Source organism: Hippopotamus amphibius, chromosome X (assembly GCF_030028045.1).
Source record: "Hippopotamus amphibius kiboko isolate mHipAmp2 chromosome X, mHipAmp2.hap2, whole genome shotgun sequence".
Classification (NCBI taxonomy): Eukaryota; Metazoa; Chordata; class Mammalia; order Artiodactyla; family Hippopotamidae; genus Hippopotamus; species Hippopotamus amphibius.
This window is the reverse complement of record NC_080203.1, coordinates 43,844,721-43,867,766: the sequence shown is the minus strand read 5'-3', so window position 1 is coordinate 43,867,766 and position 23,046 is coordinate 43,844,721. Positions and strand designations below refer to the sequence as shown.

The following is a 23,046-nucleotide window of genomic DNA, read 5'->3' as shown; positions in this document are numbered from 1 at the left end:
TTTTTTTTTTCTTTTTTTTTTTTAAGGTTATATCATGGCTGCCTTTATGTTCACACCTGATAGGTTCAGATTTTATCCTCTTGTAAATGTAGGGAACATTGGGAGATTTTGCATGGTTAAATGTTGTGCTGAAAATAATGATTTTTGGAATGTGATTTCAGTGCTGATATGATGAATGGATTTGGAGAGATCCATTTCATTGACCTTAGCATACACATTTCCTAATGTTTTCATTCATAGAAATTAGTTACTTTGTGATTCTAGTGGGTTCATACACTTAGTGTCCTTTGCATCAAGCTGTCTTTCTATTCCCTCCCACTTGGCTTGCTGGCAAGTCTAATTAAAGAGACAAACCAACAATAGGGGACAATGAAACCTGTAATAACTGTACGTAACACTTGGGCAATATAGTCAAATAAATTGACTTATTCAATCACACAATTAATTCTACTGATTTCTTATACTAAGTTCATGGAAATTTACCAATCATTTCAGTCAAATCAATTGATCTGGTTGTATAGGTAGACACACCTTTGCCTGCAATAGAAAAGAAAGAGCTAATTTGGACATTCTCCTCAGGAAAGTTAGTGTCAAACATATAAAACCTAGCTTTAGGGAGAAGCAGGCAGTAACAGTCGTAGCTTCACTAGTGCATTAAGACTAATACCATGGTGTACTCAGTAGAGCAATTATATTTAAGGATAATTAAACATAAGCAGCTACAGAGGGAAATGCAGGAAGGAATTGTGAACTGAAATGTTAGTACCAAACTGCATCCCTTGCTCCCATTCTTTCAATCAAAGCATGAAGCGTGAGCAGCAAATTCGAAGACTAGATCAGACCCCAATTAGTCCCTCTAGAGGTCCAGGATAAGTTTTCTAATAAAATTGTAAATCTCCACTGTGTTGTTCATGGGGTCTAGTATTGACAGTTCTCCTCTTCATTTCCCAAACAGTAACTTTGATTTTCCGATGAGATTTTTAAAAAAAGAAGGAAAAAGAAATGAGCTTGCCTACTCATGGCAGCATGTGCTCTAGCTGATCTGCAAATGCTATAATTACGCTGGGCGCTGATAGATTTGTCTCTGGGCTGGTGGTCAGGATCCAGATGAACTGCTGCAGTTGCTGCTTTATCATCACAAATGTTCTGCACTTCTTGACAATTCCCAGGCCTAGACATGATATTGGAATTTAATGAGGCTCCATGCCCATACATCCCCCTGGGATGCATTAGGATAAGTGCAAGTTCATCTCCTTTCATTCATGGGTTTAGGGGAAAAAAATGTATGTTCATGGAATGTTCTACAGAAACCGTGTTTCAGCTGGCTGTTTGCCACAATGCCACTCCCACTGGCCTGAGAACCTTAGCTTAATTAGTTTGTAGTCAAAGAGACTAAAACCATTGATTCAGTATTGAGCATTTTTACCTGTTTCCTGCCTACAACTTATATCTATCTTCCTATGCATTCTGCATATAGGGGCTTTTGGTCACAAGGGGGCAGCAAATGAGACAATTGAAGGTTCATTTAGCTTCATCTCTAAGGTGGCCATAATTGTAACTATCTTCCTTACCTTCCAAGGTCATTGTGTATATCACATGAACTAATGTATCTGAAAGCACTTTGAAAATTATGAACCACCTGTAAATGTATGGCACTTAAAATTATCATTAATATTAACAAATTTTAGTAATTGACATTTAACAATAATAAAATCAGAGTAAATATATCCATAGTTCATGGCAGGATCAACTTTTGTTTATCTCTTTCTCTCCTAAATATCTTTGCAAATATGAGATGAACTTCTCTCATGTCGGCATGGAATTCCTAAACCAGTCAATTAACAATGGGTTAATGATTATCTCTTATATGCCGAGCTGCATTCTAAGTCTCTTGTGAGTTACAAACATGTATAAAACATTTCACCTTGATAGGTAAGAGTCTAGTTGGATAGTTGAAGTAAGGCATAAATATGGGAACACTTAAAAGGAACTCAGGATATAAATAATAGCTTCATATAAGGTTTGTTGTAAAGCATCTTGTATCTGTGTGCCAACTCCTGACATTTCTTTCTTCTAGGTGCCTCTCAAATTTGCCTCATTTTTTAAAATTTCCCCAGACTTCAACCCTCTGACTCCTCATCCCTCTACTGCAGATTGTTACTGCACCCTCTTAGCTCATTTTGTTTTTTTTCCTAGCCCTTTGTATATACCTTTAGATAGCACTTCCCTTGAGTCTTTTGTTGCTGTTGTTCCAAAAGTCTGCAACAGCTTTCTAGTCTACTATATCATGTCCAAATTCCTCTGCTTATTTCTCAGGATCCTCCAGAATTGAGCTCAATTCTATCTATCTGGTGTCATTTCCAATTGCTCCACATCATGAGGAACTTGTTTTTAGCCCACCCCACTCAACCCCTTCTTAATAGATTTTTCTACTCTAGTCTCAGTTTGCTTGCTAAGTTCCACCTCTATTGCTCGATTTGTGTTATTAATTTTTCCTGCATTTCTTATTCTTTATTCTGCCTTTCCAAATCTTCTCCATTCCTTAAGGTCTGTGTGGAGACTCATTTCCTTCATAAAACTTTCCCCAACCCTGACAACAAATATTGACCTCATCTTTCTCCATTCCTTTACCACATATAGCCTCATAGCTCAAATGCTATAATATTTTTTACTAGATTGTATTTTTTGTTCTTTCATCTCTCTATTTTCATGTGCTAATTCTGTGTTCACAGTCCTAGATTATAAATAGAAGGCAAAGATAAAGATTTTACTTCTTTTCCCTTAGCACTTAGCACAGGACTTAGTAGACAAAAGATACTCAATCAGTATTTTTGATCCCTTATCCTAATGAAGGTAGCAGTGTTTTATTATATTGTTTTAGAGATTGAGGTGGGGAGTGAGGGATGATTCAGAGATAAAGAAGGTTCAATCCACCAGAAATGTTCATTAGGGTTATACTTCATTAAGAATATTTAGTACCACGAAGTGGGTATGAAGATTTAATGTTTATATGATTATACTTTTAAAATGTATATTTATTTATACTCACAAGCTTATAAAACCACTCAAAATAGACCATTCATTTGATCTTGTTGGAAAGTGTAGCTGTCAAAGTGGCCTATTTACAGTGAATCAATGGTGCTCTAAATGTGCTGGGAAACGGATGGTGTATGGATAGAATAACAACTCAAGTAGGAACACTGTCTAATAAATGTTTACATACTATGAAGTCTACAAACATTAAATATCATACATGATAGAATTTTTCTCATCCTGTAATTTATCTCAATTTTTCCATTACCTTCTTTCATTTTCTCTTCTAGCTTTACTCACAGACAAACCTCCCAAGCCATTGTTCCCCATGGAGAATCAGCCAAGTGTTATAGATGTCCAGCTGGGTAAGTCTCCTTCTGGGAATAATAGATCCTAAACTTGCTCTCTGTTAACAGATGGGGAAAATTGCATGAACCAGGAAAGGTTTATTGCTACTGTTATTACATGCAAATCAATTTGTGTCTTCTCATTTATAACCCTGGAGTTCATTGCAATAGCAGTTTAAGGAAATGAGTTTTTATTGCATCAAGGAATGGTAATACTAATTGGTTACACTGGGAATTAAGTGTGCTGTAGGACAGAGCTTTTTAACTCTGTGATTGATAGATTCCTGGGTGTCATGTGTTGGTGACTGGTACAGAAAACTTTTCATGCTTGTCAGTCCAAAATTTGTATTTAGAGAGCATTAAGTCCTGGAGAACAAGCACTTTTTTAAAAATAAAAGTGCCCCTCAGTACAGCCTTTAAAACAATCTGATAATATTATTTCTAATGACACAGTCCAGGACTATTTAAAACTTGTTTTTAGGTTGCAATCCTGAATATTTATGAATCATCTGATGTAGGAAAAAGTAACAAGTTGATTTATGGGTGCTACTGTCTTTTTACAGATTCAAAGATGCAAGGTATTGAGCCTCCATTTTGAGTCTCCTACCACTAAACCTTATATTTCAAGAACTTTAAGCTTGAAACTCAGAGGCCTGCTAGTGTCTCTTTCAAACCATTGTCTTTAAACTATATTCTTTAATATCTGTGAGCTTTCGTCTATCTTGGGGTTTTATTCTATTCTTCAGTTCTAATAATTTCTTCAATTCTAAACAAGGGAACTGGGTAAATATGCCGGCAATGTCTTAGTCTTACTTTGGGTATATGACATTGAAATATGTGACCACAGTGGTACCTATCAATTATATAGCCAGGGAAGATGAATTGACCCCAATATTTCACTCACTTTGGAAATTTTTGACTCAACTTTTGATCTTTCCAATACAATTTGGATCGTTAGAGGCTTATTTCTATCTCAAAAATAGGTGAGAGAAAATGACATTTCTAAGAGCTTGTTCATTTTTTAAAAATGAAACATAGCACGTTATAGTTAATGCAGCCTAACAGTATGACTACCAGACTTAAGTATTTTAAAACAAAAAGAAAATAATAAACATGTTGTCAAGAGTGGGCTGTGAAAATGGTGAATATTTTGTAGATAATGTTGAAGTATTAGGCTATGGCTCTCTCCCCACCACTTATATATTATTTCGTAGAGTCATCACATTTTGTTAAAGCTAAATCTAGATGTGTTGACACACTTTCTCAGCAAGTTTAATATACTTACATCTTTCTATCCACATTGGTATAAAATATCTCAAAGGGTAGTCTGTGGTTTGACAGAGGTTACATGAAGCCACAAGATGATCTTGTATCATTTGTAAGATTCAAGTGGATAAGTTATTTTTATATGAAACATAAATTAGGGAGTAGAAAGCAAAATTCACACAACTATTCCAAATAAAACATGACTAAATTTTGTGTTTGTGGCCCCTAGGAGTATACTTCTTCATTCTCCTCTGCCATTAAGTAAACTTCAGCAGAAAACTTTGAGGAGTGTTGCTTTAAAGTAAGGAGGGAGACCCTTGTAGGGAGTAAATTTCATTCAGATTCACTGAGTGTCACACTTGTCTATGCTATTCAGGACATTTCTAAGATGTGTGCTTTTTATAAATATGTATTCCAACATAGGTATATATGCCAAAATAACTCAGCAACACCACCCTGTAAAATCACTGAAGTAACTTGCTTCCAATTTACATTAGATGCAAGGCTGAACTTTTCAGTTTTTAGTTTGTTACACAATTTGGAAACAACTTTATTGACAGAAAGATGGAGACCTGCCCATTTTTCATTCCAGAAAGGCTGTTTCTCCAAGATGCTAAATCAACCATGTAATTCAGAGAAAGAAAAACAAAATCACTTAAACAAGATCTTTGGCATTTCAGGGAGCACATGACTGGTTAATTTTAAGTGACTTTAACTTTTCCACAGATTTATTTAGTACTGTTTATTCACAACTGGAAATAATTTTGTAATTTACTCATGCCTCAATAGTAAGGTGATGTTAGAAGCACTATAAATGTCAGAGAGCTCGTCAGTGTTGGTGGGGGCTCTTCAGTTAGAATGATGAGGGCTTAGAAACCCTAAGCATAAAAATGAGCTAGAGGAAGATAACCAGAGTGATTGAAAACTTTTAGAATTCAGTAAGACCTTGAAACGTCTAGAAATTATTTTCCTTCACTTTTTAAAGTTTACCAAGCACATGCAGCTTTAGACATCCTTAAACTAGAACTAAAACGAAAACTACCCAAAATGCAACCATCCAATCTAAATGGCTAAGCACATTACCAAGTTCAGTTTTGCCAAATCCCAATATTTGAAAATTTTGAGATAACATTGTAGTATATTAAAGTTAGCTCCAGATTTTCTCCTATTCCTACCATCTAAACATAGTTTTTCATTCACATCCCCTTGAATCTGGTTGGTCTAGGATATACTTGACCAATAGTGTATGGCAGAAATAATATTCTGGGATATTGGAGGCTGGGTCGAAAGAAATCTTGTAACTTCTCTTCAGCTCTCTTGATCTGGTCTGAAACTACCATGCTGTGAGAAACTCAAGCCACAGGTAGACACCCTAGAGGAAGAGACTCCATGTGGAGAAAAAAAGGTCAATAAAACACCAACGCACCAGACGTGAGTGTAAAAAGCCATGTTGGAACTGGATCCTCCAGTCCCAGATGCCCTGACTTATGCCATGTAGTTCAATGATAAACCATTGAGCTGAACTCTTCTTAGATTTCTGGCTCAGAAAGTAGTAAACAAACAAACAAAAAAGGGTTATGACTAGCCACTAAGCTAAGTATATTTTGTTAAAAAATAGTTACCCAGAATAAGCATTAATTTTCTCTAGAACATTTTGAATTCCATTTTCCCCATGAACAAGAGTCTCATACAGGCATTTTATGCAAAGTTAGAAATATTGTAGGAAATATTTGACTATCAGCTTCAAGGTAGTTTTAGAAAACATGGTCTCGAATTATTATTTATGTGTTTGTTTGAGGGTTGCATTCAGTTCTTAGTTCTACGTTTGTAAAGGCAATCCAGTAAATGAAAATTTTCAGTTGAAATGAATACTTTTTAGTGCATGGAGTTGGCATCAGTACACATATTTTGTTGTGTCTCTAGAGGAAAATAAACATATTGACTTTCTCCTATAGTGTAATCCATTAGTCATCCACAAGGTTCTAGAAATTTACATACTTTTTGCTGACATAGTGATGACAGTTTGGTTGTTCCTAAATTGTGTTCACACTGTAATGCTGAAAGAAGATTAATCTTAACCAAATAACTATATATTCTGAGACGATAAACATGTTCTTAACAAAATAATATTAAAACTATTGTTCTCACAAAGCAAGCCTATTCAGCTAAGGCTGCTTGTGGTAATGTATGAAATATAAAGGTAAAAGCAATATATAAAACACATACAAACACATCCAATTTGGTCCTATTATCTTCCATTTATTTTCTCTCTCCGAAGGTAAATTAAGCTTTAAATTTGACGAAGAAACCTTTGCTATACCAGGGCTACTTATGTTTCCGCCAGTTAAAAAGGAATATATTTTCAGTAGTTTTATAAGAAAAGATATCACTGCGTCACAGTATATTAATTTATATTGTACTTTAATACCAAATTATTAAAACATCATAGTGATATCTACCCCACCTGAAATGTGTTGATGCTAGGTAGACCCTCTTTTCGATACTGCTTTTTTTATAGACCCCAAATGCATGCTTTACAAACTGTAATGGACTCCTAGAAATTTTGAAAAAGCTATGAACAAATGTGGATGAAAAGATTTGAGATCTGACATTTCATTTCAATTAAGGGTGAATTTGGAAATGTGCCCTGTTCTTCTCATTGATGGTGATAACTATTTTTCCTGGAAGTTTCCTAAGACTTAAATTACCAGTTGAGGTTATGCATAAAATAAATATAAACACTGTTTATTTTCTCTTTTTGTGTTAAAGAGTCAAAAAGAAGGCCTGGGGGCCTAAATCATATAAGAAAAACTCAGACCAGTGGAATAGTTCCAAGCTAATTGAATACCAGATGAATCTGGTCCAGTATGAAAGATTCCCTTTATTTCTCTTCTATTCTCATTCAGAATTTATTTTATTTTTACAAGCTGTTTAAATTCACGTTTAATGACTGTGTTAGGTGCTACTGGCTCAAACTTTCTCTGTGTGTATAAGGAGTGTTAATCTTCGTCAGAAATCGATTTCACCAGCGTATCAGTTTCTAATGAAAATTATATTAGGTCCCCTAAGAGACCACTGTATACTACAAGAGAATAAGGGAAAATATAATGTTTAATGCAATACTGAGGACTACAAGGCAAAAATAAATACTTGAACTCTAAATTAGGAAATTAACTGTTCAGCCAAATCTATCTTTTTTTTTTAATGCGGTATACCTAAAACTGTTTTTTGAGTTCTTAGTTGATACCAAACTCTGTGCTAGATCCTGGTGATATAGGGTGAATAAAATGAGGGCCTTGGCCTTAAGGTGTTTCTCAGTCTAGTGGGGAAGAGAGATGTATAAGCAGAATTACAATGCAATATAACAGCCAAAAGAGAGATGGGAAAAGGGAGAGTGACTTTTTTTTGTGGCAAGACCTCATAAATTAACAGTTCTATACTCTTTGACTTCCATTCAATATAATGACAAATCTCTGTAACCTCAATCCAAGTACAAAATTTATTTGAAAATAATTAAAATTGCCAAGATGTAACCTTTTATAACAAATTATCCACCATTTCTTCAATATGGTAAATACTAAAAAAGGAAACATGATATGCTTGAGTCTCTTCAGTTTAGCAAAATTAGCCAACTATTTCTAAAGTTGTCATAGAACAAATAATCCAAAGCAGGTCACCAACAAATTGAGCTAAAATATCAAGCCATAATTAATATCAATATAAAAAGCAATGCATGATTATTCCATTAGCCTGAATCATGTGTATGAGTTGTGGTATATGCATCATGTATATAATGGTGGTACCAAGGCATTTTTCATTATTTTTGTTCTTGTGTACTCCTCCTATGCTTTTAACTTCAAATAACTCCTTGAAAACCTTCATTTAATCTTGAATAAGTGAAGACTTTGAAGAGGAAGAATAAGGGTATCATGAGTTCACTCAGCATTCTTGGCACACATAATTGGAGCTGGTTCATGGCAGCATTCACTGTCCCTTGTAGATATTCTAGGGTTAGTGAGCTGTTTCCAAAAGATCTATTTTTTTGCAGGATTACATGTACAAGCTTAGCCTAGACTACCCCAAACTGCAAACTATTCTATTCCTCAGATTGTAAAACGTGTGCATTATTTACAGCTTTGGAAATTCTGGGCCAAGCCTTTTCCTTAAGAGTTGGCTACAATATTAATTCTTGAGATTAAAACTGGTTTACTTACTTTGTCTAAGTTTATAAAACTTAATCATACTTGTTTTGAGTCACTTGACAATGAAAAAAAAAATAGTTAACACTTTATTTAAGATTTATCTGTAATGCAACGAGTTAATTATGAACGTCTCAGGAATAACATGATTGTTGACCAGATCTCTATTCCATATATTGCTCTTTTGGGGCATTGCTGAAGTTTATGCCTCATTGAGATATTAATATAAGCTTGAGGGTGCTTCATCATACTTTCATTAATGCCAATACCATGATTATATATATATATATATATATATATCAAAACAAAATTATTTGAGAATTTACTATGTGTAGACACTACAATAGGCATTTGTACATACACTGTCTTATTTATTCCTCACAAGAACCCAATGTAGTAGTAGGTATTGTTGAACCATTTTGCAGATGAGGAAACAGCCTCAGACAGATGAAATAACTTTCTGGAGGCTACATATTTAGTAAGTGGTAAAAATGAGATTTTGATCAGATTTGTTCGACTCCAAAGTTTGTTATTTTTATTGTGGCATGCTGAGTATGGTATCTTTATCTAGGCCCAGAATTATATCCTCAAAAAAAACTATCAGGCTAATAGAGACATTTTAATAATAACAACAACAACAATAATAATTGTATTATATGTATTATAACTATATTTGAAATAATGATTATCTAGCAATAGCTCTACTAGTAATAATAATAATTATAATAATATTTAGTATGATTGTTTAATAATAGCTCTATTAATACTAGTAGTTTTTATTGCCAGTGGTAGTGATAGTAGTAGTAGCAGTAGTAGTAAAGCTGTTATTTATTGATTGCTTACCATGTGCTGACACTGTATTCATACTCTATACGAATTATCTCATTTAATCCTCCCAATAATTCTATGAGATGGATGCAACTCTTTGTCCCATTTTTAAGAGAATCATTAAGATATTATTCATATACCATATGGTTGACCAACTTAAATCATACATTTCAATTATTTCTAATATATTCAAAGTTGTGTAATCCTCACCACAATCAATTTCAGAACATTTCAATGTCCCCAAAAGAAACTCCAAATCCATTAGCAGTCAATTTTCTGTCCCCCACCTTCACTCCCACCACCATCTCTAGGCAACTACTAATCAATTTTCTTTGTCTATAAATTTGCCATTCTTGACATTTAATATAAATGAAATCATACAACATGTGGTCTTTTGTGTTTGGCTTCTTATACTTAGCATATTGTTCTCAAGGTTCAAACATGTTGTAGCTTACATCAGTACTTCATCCCTTTTTAACTGCCAAATAATATTCCATTGTATGGATATACCACATATTATTTATCCATGCATCAATTTAAGGACATTTTTGTTGTTTCTATTCTTTAGCTATTATAAACAATGCTTCTATAAAAGTGTACACATTTTTGTGTGGACATATATTATCATTTCTCTTGGGTTATCATTTCTACATAGGAATAGAACTGTTGGGTCATTGGTCACTCTGTATTTAACCTTTTAAGGAACTGTCAGATTTTTTTCCTAAGTAACTACACCATTTTACATTCTCAGTAGAAATACACAAGCATTCCAATTTATCCACATCCTCACCAACACTTGTTATTTTCCATTTTTTAATAATATTTGTCCTAGTAGGTATTTAGTGGTATCTCATTTTAGTTTTGATTTACACTTCTGTAATGGTTAATTATGTTAAGCATCTTTTTTGTGTGTTTATTTGCCATTTGCATGTCTTTAGATAAATGTCTATGGCTCATTTTTAAAATGAGAAAATTTAGCCCAGAGAAGTCATATAACTTACCCAAGTTAGTAAGCAGTTTATAAATAGTGATGCCAAAGTTGACACTCTTAACACTTACTCATAATGTCCATTAGTGTTAGTACTGTTGTCCACTCAGTCTCTTTGCTTAGTTCTGTTCCTTTTTTTAAAATGGATTTTGGACAGAAGGCAAGTGATCCTATATGAATAAGTTAAAAGTGTATCCAGTGTGAATTGATTCAGTGGGAAGATAGAAATGAGTAAGAGAGCATTATTTTGAGTTTTGACCTCTGTAACATATGCCAAATGCATTTTCAAATGGCAAACTAATTCAGAAACTGCAAGCATACCTGAAAATGGGCTATGAAACACAAGGCAATATAGCAAAACTTTCCAAAGGGATGTACACTTAAGTGACCAGAAAGCTGCATGTATGCTTCATCATCTTAACCAATACCAGGAAATTCATCTGTGTCACTCAATGATAGGAAAGGTAAACTAGAAACTAAAAAATATATTAGGAAACTCTCTACTTTTGGAATTTATTAGGAATATGTGTCAACTAAGGACACTGTTCCCTAATAGCGTGTTCTGTCTGTATTAATATCAATATCATCAGCTTTATAATACTTTTCAGCAGTTCTGTCTTCTAACCCATTTTAACCAGTGGATAGTGTATGCTTTTTTAAATATCTGAAAAGGAAAAAAATAAGGCTACCTCTTTTGACTATGTCTTAACATCCAACATGAACTGGGGGGGGGGAGAATAATTTAGGCACCCCTTCCAACTCAAATAGCTTGTTTTATATAAATGAAAATGGACTTTATATTATACGTAAACTTGTAGAAAATTGAGGGAAATATCATCTGGCTGGTTCACCCATAAACCACTTTTAAGTGTCTTCAGAATTGAGGTGGAAGCATGGCTTTGCATCATTTAAATAAATCCCTTAATTATTTTCTACACTTTATTTGTACAGATATGGCTTAAACTTTGGAAGATCTTTTCCTTCTTTAGAAATAGTTTTTTCCAATATCAGGAGTGGTATATAATACCTGGTTTTGTTAATAGGCACATGTGTTTCTGTTAATTAGAGAACACCAGAACTCTTCCTGCTTTCCTTCCCATTCTTACCCTAATTATCTCCTATACAGTTATGGTGGACAACCATAGATCAGATTCAACACAAAATAAGGGCCAGGCAAGAGATCTGGAGGAAAAACTCAGAGGTTTCTGAAGCCATAGCTGTTACTCTAGAGTCAAGGTAACAACCTGAAGTCTGGAAGCTTACAGTGAGGTGGTGAGCAAATAGGTCAGGTCAAAGAACACGCCCATCTTGAGTTCCTAGCAAGGTGAGAAAGTCAAAGGCTGAGAAGCCATCCAAAATCAAGCAACAAATGGATACTGAAAGATCAAAGACAGCGGCATTAGACCTGTAAGAGTTGGCACTTTATTACCATAAGAGAAAGATATTTTCACTGGGCATGTTCTCTAAAAAAGAAAGTTGGAAAGAACTGGGGCTTAGAGTGATGCAGAGGAAGACACACTTGGCAATTAGGAGAAGTTTATGAACGCAGGGGTGAGAAAGGGAACTCCATCAAAAGGTGAAAGGCAAACTTATCCTGAGACCAGTTCTGATAGAAACAGTCTAGTCTTTGCCAATACCTGAATGTTTAAAACTGAATAGCTTATGAATCATGTCCAAAAATACATTTTGGTTTTCATTACAAATGCAGTATCAACCCCGGAGCTTCTATATATTGATATTTTGCATATGCTTTAGACTTTTGTTTTCCATGAACAGCAGCTTTGGTTAACTGAGGGCCTATAACATATAGTTTGTTTTCCTTAATTGCAAATGTGTTGAGAGTCCTCCCATCTCTATAATGATGATTTTCCAATTTAATAGTTAAGCTGTTTGATAAGATTTTTACTTGGTGAGATGATAACCATGGTGTGTCTCAAGGCTGATTGTGATGATGAGTCAGCCAAGGAACAAAAATATGTGAACATTTGGAGTGAGACCCTGCTATAGAGGAGAGGGAATTTTGGTTAAGGCACAAACTGAAAAACCCTTACCTCAATTATGTAAAAATGTTAAATTCTTTAGAGAGGAAAGACTGTTGATAATTTTAGATAAGAAAATTATGGAAGGGAAAGGATTAATTTTAATAATTATATCTCATATCTCTAAGTAACTCAACTGTTTACTTAATCTCTAATATTTTTGGAAAATAGGATGAATCATTATTAACCATTGGCATGTGTGGAGATTAAAGTTCTTTGTGACACCCACAGGCAGTTTAACTGAACATACTAGTGAGAATCAGCTGGATCACTAAATAAATTAATAACTGTTAATTTATTCATAAATAAGTGATTATGAGGCAGACCAATTATCAGATGGCTCAGAATTACTATTGACTCTGCTATTATATATGTACAAATGTATAGCAGGGATGATCTATTTACTCACTTCTGGATGTTTTGCTACTTCCAATCTGAGTCTAGTAATTAGCTTATTAACCTAGTAACAGCTGTTCTCATGAGTGACCACTTAGTATATCAAATTAGTAGGTCTTAATCTTTGCAGATTGGTAGCCTATGTTTGCATTTGATTCTTGGTATTTTAGTTTTAACATTCTTCTGATGTGCAAAGTATTCTTAAAGACGACAGGTGAAAAAGCAAATAAAGTGGTGATAGTAGTGGGTACCTGTTAAAATTTGCAAAGGATGAGAGGGACACCCTGTCTTCCTACAATATGTAGAAATAGCTCAGTAAGAATGGAACTTCTCATTTGTCAAAGCCAAGTCTGTGGTTCTATTAGGGCACTAGGCTATTGTTTCTTTTAAAGCTTCCATTTGACTTCTGTTATGTCTGTATACACAAAAGAATAATCCTATTAATCATCTTCAGCTGTCTTCTTCAAATGGATTGTTTTATTGTATTTAATTTACTCTTATCAGCATTTTAATTACATCCAAGTAGTCTTATTCATTGCAGAAGGAAACAGTGCAATTATTTTATTCTTCATATCTGGAAACCAGTGTCACATCCAAAGTCACTGAACAAAGAGACCATTTTATTCAATATAAGATGTCTCAAAATTTCCCCTTCTATTTCAAAATCTCTTAATTTTTATCTTCCCTCTTCCCCTATTCTAGAAAGATGAGGTGCTATGAATTCCTTCCAAATTTAAAGTGTCTACTCGTGCTCTTGTTTCCACCCCTTCCCATATCTTTTGTTATCCACCAATTATTCTTTCTTTCAACTGCATTTTTAAACTCTGTCTCAAAGTAAATATACTAATTTTTCTCCCATCCTAAACAAAATATATATTAGGAAAAAACCACTTTCTGTATCCTGCTTCTTCTTCAAGATACACTGTCCCATCTCTATTTTTCCTGTCCATGTTCAATTGTTTGATGCATAGATCATCTGTTTTACCATATATCATTCACTTCCTACCTTACTGAACCTGACTTCAACACAACAATTCTGTTGAAGCTCATCTCTCAGTTATTTAATTAATTATCTTCTTATACTTATCTAATTCTGCAGCCTCCTTTATTGCCTCTTCAATTTTAGGATCATTTTAGACCTCTTGGCACCATTGAACAAGTTCTTTTCCAGTACTTTGCTTGACATACACGTAGATATTTAGTGTGTGAATACCTCCTTTTCCTTCCAAATCTCCTTTTTACTCTTCCAGTTATTAACCTAATTATCTTCTTGTTTATTTTCAATTTCTCTTTCTGACCCCTCTTCCTACAACTGCTTAGTTACTAGGTGTTAGTGCGAAATAGGATCAGTACAAGTTTAAACCATAAGGATAATTTTTTAAATATTCACAGACTTACATTATGAGAATATGGGTTTGGCTAATATGTAGGCCTTTATTAAATAAGATAGAAGTGCCTGCTTTGCTTTATTTGGTAAAAAGGAATGCCTGTTCTTAATTATTGAAAGCTTTAAGAAGGGACTCTCATTTTGAACTAGGATTATTAATGAGTCATCCAGTCACTAAGATATTAATTCAACACCTACTGTGTGTAAGGTCCTATGGAGACACACAGATGGCTAAATGTAGACATAGTTCCTATGGAGACTAGAATTTAGATGATGAATTGGGATAAATAAACAATACAGGGTATAAGGTGACATCAGTAAGATGATAGAATAGGAAGCTTCAGATCTTGTCTCTCTACAGAAACACCAACTTAACAATAAGTGATCCAAAAAGCCTTTATGAAAACTCTAGAAATTAGATAGGAAGTTGCAGTACCCCAGACAAGCTCAAAGCCAAGAACAGTTACAATGAAAAGGTAAGAAAAATCACATTTCAACCATGTCACCTCCTCCCCCAAGCTGGCATAGCTTGCGGTTGGAAGGAAAAACCCAATTTACAGCTTCTCCCTTGGGATGGAAAGAAAAGAGTATAACACACATCCAGTGTTCCAGCTTTTGCAGGGGACTGAGCAAAGAACGGGTTCTGTTTCTGCTGACACAGGGTACTGATGGGAAATTAGCATGCCTGGGATGCCGAGGGGCCACAGAAAGTTAAAGAGAGCCCAGTGGCTTGAGGCAGTGCAAGACAGCCTACAGTATTGCAGACACCAGAGGGAGCAAGATACTACAAGCTCCAGAAAAACCAGTGGACATAGCTAGAGAAGATGCATTCCCAGAAAAGTTTTGAGAGGCTCTCACAATATCTAGACAGGTTAATTAGTGAAGGCATTTCCCTGTGTGAGGATTTTCTGTAAAGAGTGGGAGAGGTGGCTGTGTTTTAAAATTCATGGATCACAACACAAAGTTTCATGGCACACAAAGAAATAGGAAAACATGGCCTAACTGAAGGAACAAAATAAATCTCCAGAAATCAACCCTAAAGAAATGGAGGTATATGGATTATGTGACAAAGAATTAAAAATAAATATCATGAAGGTGTCCGACAAGCTCAGGAAAATGATACACGAACAAAGTGAAAATATCTACAAAGAATTAGAAAATTTTAAAAAAAGCCTGAAATTTTAGAGATGAAGAACACAAAACCTGAACTGAAAAATTTGCTACAGAAGTTCCACAGTAGACATGATCAAGCAGAAGAAAAATCAGTGACCTCAAGACAGGTCACTTCAAATTATCCACTTAAGGGAGCAAAAGAAAAAAGAATGAAAATGAGTAAAGAAAGCCTGAGACTTATGGGATACCAACAAGCAGATCAGTATATGCATTATGGGAGTCTCAAAGGGGAAGAAAGAGAAAAAAAGGAGAAATTTTATTTGAAGAAATAATTGGAGAAAACCCCAAATCTGAGAAAGGCAGTGGATATCCATATTCAAGAAGCCCAAAACATTCTAATGAAGATGAACACAGAGAGTTCACACGAAGACACATTAGAATAAATTGTCAAAAATCAGAGACAAGGAAATAATTTTGAAAGCTACAAGACAAAAGTGACTCATCATGTACAAGAGATAGCCATAAGACTACAAGTGAATTTCTCAGCAGAAACTTTGCAAGCCAGAAGAAAATGGAATGATATATTCAAAGTGCTAAAAGAAATACAAAATTTCCAACCAAGGATACTATATCCAGCAAAACTGTCCTTCAAAAACAAAGGAGAAATAAAGGCTTCCCCAGATTAACAAAAAACTGAGGGAGTCAGCTCAATATCAGAAAAAAACAAACGACCCAATCAAAAAATGGCCAGAAGACCTAAATAGGCATTTCTCCAAAGAAGACATACAGATGGCCAAGAAGCACATGAAAATCTGCTCAACATCACTAATTATTAGAGAAATGCAAATGAAAACTACAACAAAGTATCACCTCACACCAGTTAGAATGGGCATCACCAGAACATCTACAAGCAATAAATGCTGGAGAGGGTGTGGAGAAAAGGGAACCCTCCTGCACTGCTGGTGGGAATGTAAATTGGTACAGCCACTCTGGAGAACAGTATGGAGGTTCCTTAAAGAAACTAAAAATGGAATTACCATATGACCCAGCAATGTCACTACCAGGCATATACCCAGAGAAAACCATAATTCAAAAAGACACATGCACCCCAATGTTCATTGCAGCACTATTTACAATAGCCAGGTCATTAAAGCAACCTAAATGTCCATCAGCAGATGAATGGATAAAGAAGATGTGGCACATATATACACTGGAATATTACTCAGCCATAAAAAGGAACGAAAGTGGGACATTTGTAGAGACATGGATGGACCTAGAGACTGTCATACAGAGTAAAGTAAGCCAGAAAGAAAAAAGCAAATATCATATATTAACGCATATATAAGGAATCTAGAAAAATGGTACAAATCAACTGGTTTGCAAGTCAGAAATAGAGGCACAGATGTAGAGAAGAAACATATGGACACCAAGGGGGGAAAGTGGGGAGTGGAGTGGGGTGTGATGAATTGGCAGATTGGGATTGCCATATATACGTTACTAATAAGAAAAAAAATATCAAATTGTACAATTTAAATATATGAGTTTATTGTAGGTCAATTATATCTCAATAAAAGTACTTAAAAAAAAACAACTGAGGGAGTTTATTATCATTAGGCCTGTGTTATGGAAAATGCTAAAGGAAGTCCTTCAGTTTGAAATGAAAGGACAATAGGCAGCAACATGAAAACACTTGCAAGTATACAACTTGCTGTTAAAATTAACTATACAGACATATACAGGAAACTGTAATACTGTAATAGTGGTGCATAAATAGTTTTTAATTGTGGTATAGGAGTTAAAGAACAAAAGTATACAAATAAATATAACTATAAAATATGTTAATAGATAACAATATAAAAAAGATGTAATTTGTGACATCAATAAAACAAAATTTGTGGAGAAATATAGAAGAGTAGTTGTCACATACAATTGAAGTTATTATCAGCTAAAATTGATTGTTGTAACTACACAGTATTTTATGTTAGCCCCATGGTAACCCAAAAATGCCTGTAGTACATGTATAAAAGATACAGAAAAGTAAATCAAAGAATGTAACTACAAAAAAAAAATCAGCAAAACACAGTGGAAGATAGAAACCAAAGAGGGATGAAAAAGCTATAAGACAGACAGAAAACAACTAACAAAATGTCAAGAGTAAGTCCTGCACTATCACTAATTACATCAAATCAAAATGAATAGATAAAAGTAAAACCAACCAACCAACAAACAAAATACCAAGAGAAAACTATTTGGTGTCTCTACAGGAGCCTCATTTAGATTTTTTCTTCAGATTTTTATTGGAGTATAATTGTTTTACAATATTGTGCCACTTTCTGCTGTACAACAAAGTGAATCAGCTGTATTTATACATATATCCCCATATCCCCTCCCTCTTGAGCCTCCTTCCCACCCTCCCTATCCCACCCCTCTAGGTCATTACCAAATATTGAGTTGATCTCCCTGTGCTATGTAGCAGCTTCCTGCTAGCGTTCTATTTTACATTTGGTAGTGTATATATGTCAGTGCTACTCTTTCACTTTGTCCCAGCTTCCCCTTCCCCTCTGTGTCCTCATGTCTGTTCTCTACATCTGTGTCTTTATTCTTTCCCTGCCACTAGGTTCATCAGTACCATTTTTTTTTAGATTCCATATATATGCGTTAGCATATGGTATTAATTTTTCTCTTTCTGACTTACTTCATTCTGTATGACAGACTCTAGGTCCATCCACCTCACTACAAATAACTCATTTAGATTTAAGGGCACACATAGTTAGAAAGTAGAAGAATGGAAAATATGTTCTATGCAATGTTAACCAAAAGGGAGCAGGGGTGGCCATATATAGAGCAAACAAAACAAAGACTTCAAGAATGAAAACTGTCACAAGAGATTAAAAAATGACATTATGCAATGACAAAAGGCTCAATTTATCAGGAATATATAACAATTGTAAGTATATATGCACCCAACATCAGAGCACCCAAATATATAAAGCAATCATTGACAGACAACTTCAATACCCCCACTTTCAATAATGGATATAATATCCAGACAGATCAATAAGGAAACAAAGGACTTGGCCAATGCACTATAGACCAAAGCACCTAACAGACATATATAGAAAAATCCACCCAACATCAGCAGAATACACATTCTTCTGAAGCACACATAGAATATTTACCAGGATAAATCACATGGTAGGTCACAAAACAAGTCTTAACAAATTTTAGAAGATTGAAATCATACCAAGTATCTTTTCTGAGAGCAATGGAATGAAACTAGAAACAAATAGTAGAAGGAAAATTGGAAAATTCATAAGTATATAGAAATGAAATAACACAGCTTTTAACAAGTGGGCAAAAGAAGAAATCAAAAGGGCAATTTGAAAATATCTCAAGATAAACAAATTTAAAACACAATATGCCAAAATGTAAAGGATGCAGCAAAAGCAGTATTGAGAGCAGTTTATAGTGATAAACAACTACATTAAAGAGAAGAAAGTATTAAAATTAAAAAAACCTAACTGTACACCTCAAATAACTAGAAAAAGAGCAAATTGGTAGAAGGAAGGAAATAAGAATGATTAGAGGAGAAATTAATCGATTAGAGAATAGAAAAACAATAGAAATCTCAACAAAACTTTTTTCTGAAAAAAATCAATAAAATTGACAAACTAAATTAAGAAAAAATAAAGAAGATTCAAATAAGTAAAAAATAGATGAAAAAAAAAGAAAATACAACTGATTACACAGAAATAAAAAGGATTATGAGATTACTGTGAACAATTATCTACTAACAAATTGGATTACCTGGAGAAAGGATAAATTCCTAGAACCATACAACCTACCAAAACTGAATCCTAAAGAATTAGAACAACTGAACAGACCTATAACTAGTAAGCAGAATAAAGCAGTACCACTTTCCAACAAAGAAAAGCCCAGGAGTAAATGGCTTCACTGGAGTATTATATCAAAAATGTACATAAAACTTAATACCAATTCTTTCAAACTCTACCACAAATTTGAACTGGAGGGATCATTTCCAAACTCATTTTATGAGGACAGCATACCCTCATAACAAAGCTAAACAAGGACACTGCAAGGAAACAAAACTGCAGGCCAATATCCCTGATGAGTGTAGATGCAAGAATCCTCAACAAAATATTAGCAAACTGAATTCTACATCGCATTAAAATGATCATGCACCATGACCAAGTGGGATTTATCCCTGGCATGAGAGGATGGTTCAATATATGGAAATCAATCAATGTGATACACCACATTAACAGAACAAAAGATAGATATCAATATCACGTGATTATCTTAAGAGATGCAGAAAAGCATTTGGCAAAATTCAACACTCTTTTATGATAAAAACACTGAAAAACTAGGGACAGAAGCAATTTACCTCAATATAGTAACAGCCATATTTCAAAAGCCCACAGTTAACGTTACATTCAACAGTAAAAAACTGAAAGCTTTTCCTTTAAGATCAGGAACAAGTCAAGGACGCCTTCTCTTGCAATTTCTATTTAATATAGTACTAGAAGTCCTAGCCAGAGAAATTAGGCAAGAATAAGAAATTAGTCATCCAAATCAGAAAGGAAGTAGTAAAATTATCTCTGTTCATAGACGGTGTTATCTTATAGGTAGAAAACCTTAAGGATTCCAGAAAAATCCCTGTTATCTGATAAATGAGTTCAGCAAAGTTGCAGGACATAAATCAACACTTAAAATTCTGTTGCATTTTTATACACTAACAATGAGCAACCCAAAAAGGAAGTCTTTAAAATCCTATTTGAAGTAGCATTAAGACGAATAAAATACTTAGGAATAAACTTAACTAAGAAGGTGAAATACTTGTACACTGAATACTGTAAAATATTGCTGAAAGAAATTAAACACAAATAAGTGTCCATGGATAGGAAGACAATACTGTTAAAATATCCTTATAACCCAAAGCAATCTACAGATTCAGTGTGAAAAATTTCAATAGCATTTTCCACAGAAATAGTAAAAAAACAATGCTAAAATTCATATGGGACTACAATTGACCCAAATAGCCAGAACAATCTTGAAGAAGATTGTAAAGCTGGTGTCCTCATACTTCTTGACATATTATAAAACTACAGAAACCAACCAAAACAACATTGTACTGCCATAAGAATATACATATAGACCAACAGAATATTCTAGAAAACCCGGAAAAAAACCCATACACATGTGGTCAAATGATCTCATAAAAAGTTGTCAAGATCTCTCAATGGGGAAAGGATAATCTCTTCAACAAATGTTTTGGGGAAAATGAATAGCCAAATGCAAAAGAGTAAAATTAGATCCTTTCCTTACGCCATACACAAAAATCAGCTCAGAGTGGATTAGGGACTTAAACGAAGGCCTAAAACTATAAAAATTCTAGAAGAAAATGTGGGGAAAGCTTCATAACTTTGATCTTGGCAATAATTTCTTGGATATGATACCAAAGGACAGGCAACAAAAGTAAAAATAGATGTGTGACACAACATGCTAAAAAGCTTTCGCACATCAAAGGAAATAATCAGTAAAGACACAATCTACATAATGGGAAAAATATTTGTAAAACATATTTCTGGTAAGAGACTAATATCCAAAAATATAAGGAACTCCTACAATTCAGTAACAAGAAAAAAAGTTACTTGATTTTAAAAATTGGCAAAAGAATTGAATAGTCATTTCTCCCAAAAAGACATACAAATGGTCAGTAGGTTTATGAAAAGATCATCAGGAAAATACAAATCAAAACCCTAATGGGATATGACTTCACAGCTGTCAGGATGAGCATTAAAAACAATAAGCAAACAAGCAAACAAACAAACCCAGAAAATAACAAGTACTATTGAAGATGTAGAGAAATTGGAACCCTTATACACAGTTGATGGAAATGCAAAATGGTGCAGCTGCTATGAGAAACAGTGTGAATATTCCTCAAAAAATTAAGGATAGAACTAATATCTAATCCAGCACTCACACTTCTATTTATCCAAAAGAACTGAAATCAGTATCTTGAAGAAATATTTTTACTCCCACGTTTATTACAGCATTATTCACAATGGCCAAGGTATGGAAACAATCTAAAAGTCCATCAACAGATGAATGGATAATGAAAATGTGTTATATACATACAATGGAATATTATTCAACCTTAAAAATAGAAGCTTATGAATGACAGATCATATGCGACAGCATGGATGAAACTTGAAGACATTATGCAATATCAGTCACAGAAAGACAAATACTGCATGATTACACTTATATGAGGTAACTGAAAGAGTCAAACTTTTAGAAGCAGAAATTAGGATGGTAGTTGCCAGGGGCTGGGGAGAGGGAGAAAAGGGGATTTGCTGTTCAATAGGTGCAGAGTTTCAGTCATACAAGGTGGAAAATTTCCAGAGATCTGCTATACAACAACAGGCATATAATTAACAGTACTGTACTGTACACCTAAACCTTTGTTAAGAAGGTAGGTTATGTGTTATATGTTTGCTGCTAAAAAAAAAAAAAAATTACTAAGCTATTTATAAGAAGTATTCTAACTGAGATCTTCTAAACAAGAAACCTCAGGCTTGAAATGCACTCTTCCCTTTACCTCATCTTGCATCTCATGCCAACAGTGCTTAGGATTGTCCCTACTTAGAATATTTTGTATCATTGCTTAAACAGCTTCAGATCAGGCTCCCATATTTCTCACTGGGGCAGGTATTATAATCAATTCCAAACAGGTGTCTGTGCCTCCAGTCTTGCTTACCTTCAATCAATTCTCATCATCACTATAACCAGTAAAATGTAAAAATGTAAATTATATTTGCATCTTTGAATAAATAGCTTCAATAACTCTCCATTACTTATCTAGGAAATAAAACACATTTTTTGCCTTGATTACTGGCTGCCACCTACTTTTCCAGTCCTATCTTCTCCTTGCACCAGTTACTCCGAGTAACTTTCACTTGTGAAGAAACCCATGCCCTTCTCCACCCCCAGCCACCTGTCAAAGACTTTTTTTATATAGCAAAATTGATTTTGGCATTGCCTCCTAATGATGCCGTTACTGATCATCATCCATAATTCCAAGAAAAAGGTATGTCTCCTTTTTAAAAATATCCCTACTATAGCTTATGAATTTTATGCCCCTGCATATATAGCTCTTAATTATACCTTTATTTGTTGCTTTGTCAGTCTCTATTTACTAGACTGTGAACTTGATACTTAGATATTTTGTTCACTAACATTTTCCCCCAGAAATTAGCACAGTGCCTGATGGTCAGTGAATTTCACATATATATGAATGAATGAATAAACAAGTGAATGAATATTTGAGAAAACCAAATTCTATATGGCTGGCACTATCCCTCACAGTGACCCTCCCACTAACTTTTGTATACTTTCTAAAACTAAATTTACTTTAGAAGAGAACCTT

General features: G+C 34.3%; 1 protein-coding gene across 1 annotated transcript in view; it reads left to right on the top strand.

Annotated features, from left to right (window-relative positions):
* The window catches only part of IL1RAPL2 (interleukin 1 receptor accessory protein like 2), a 503,579-nt gene that overhangs the window by 234,412 nt on the left and 246,121 nt on the right, over nt 1-23,046 (top strand). The window contains exon 4 of the mRNA XM_057717591.1: nt 3,324-3,398. Coding sequence (XP_057573574.1) covers nt 3,324-3,398 — 75 coding nt within the window. The remainder of the gene's footprint in view (nt 1-3,323; nt 3,399-23,046) is intronic.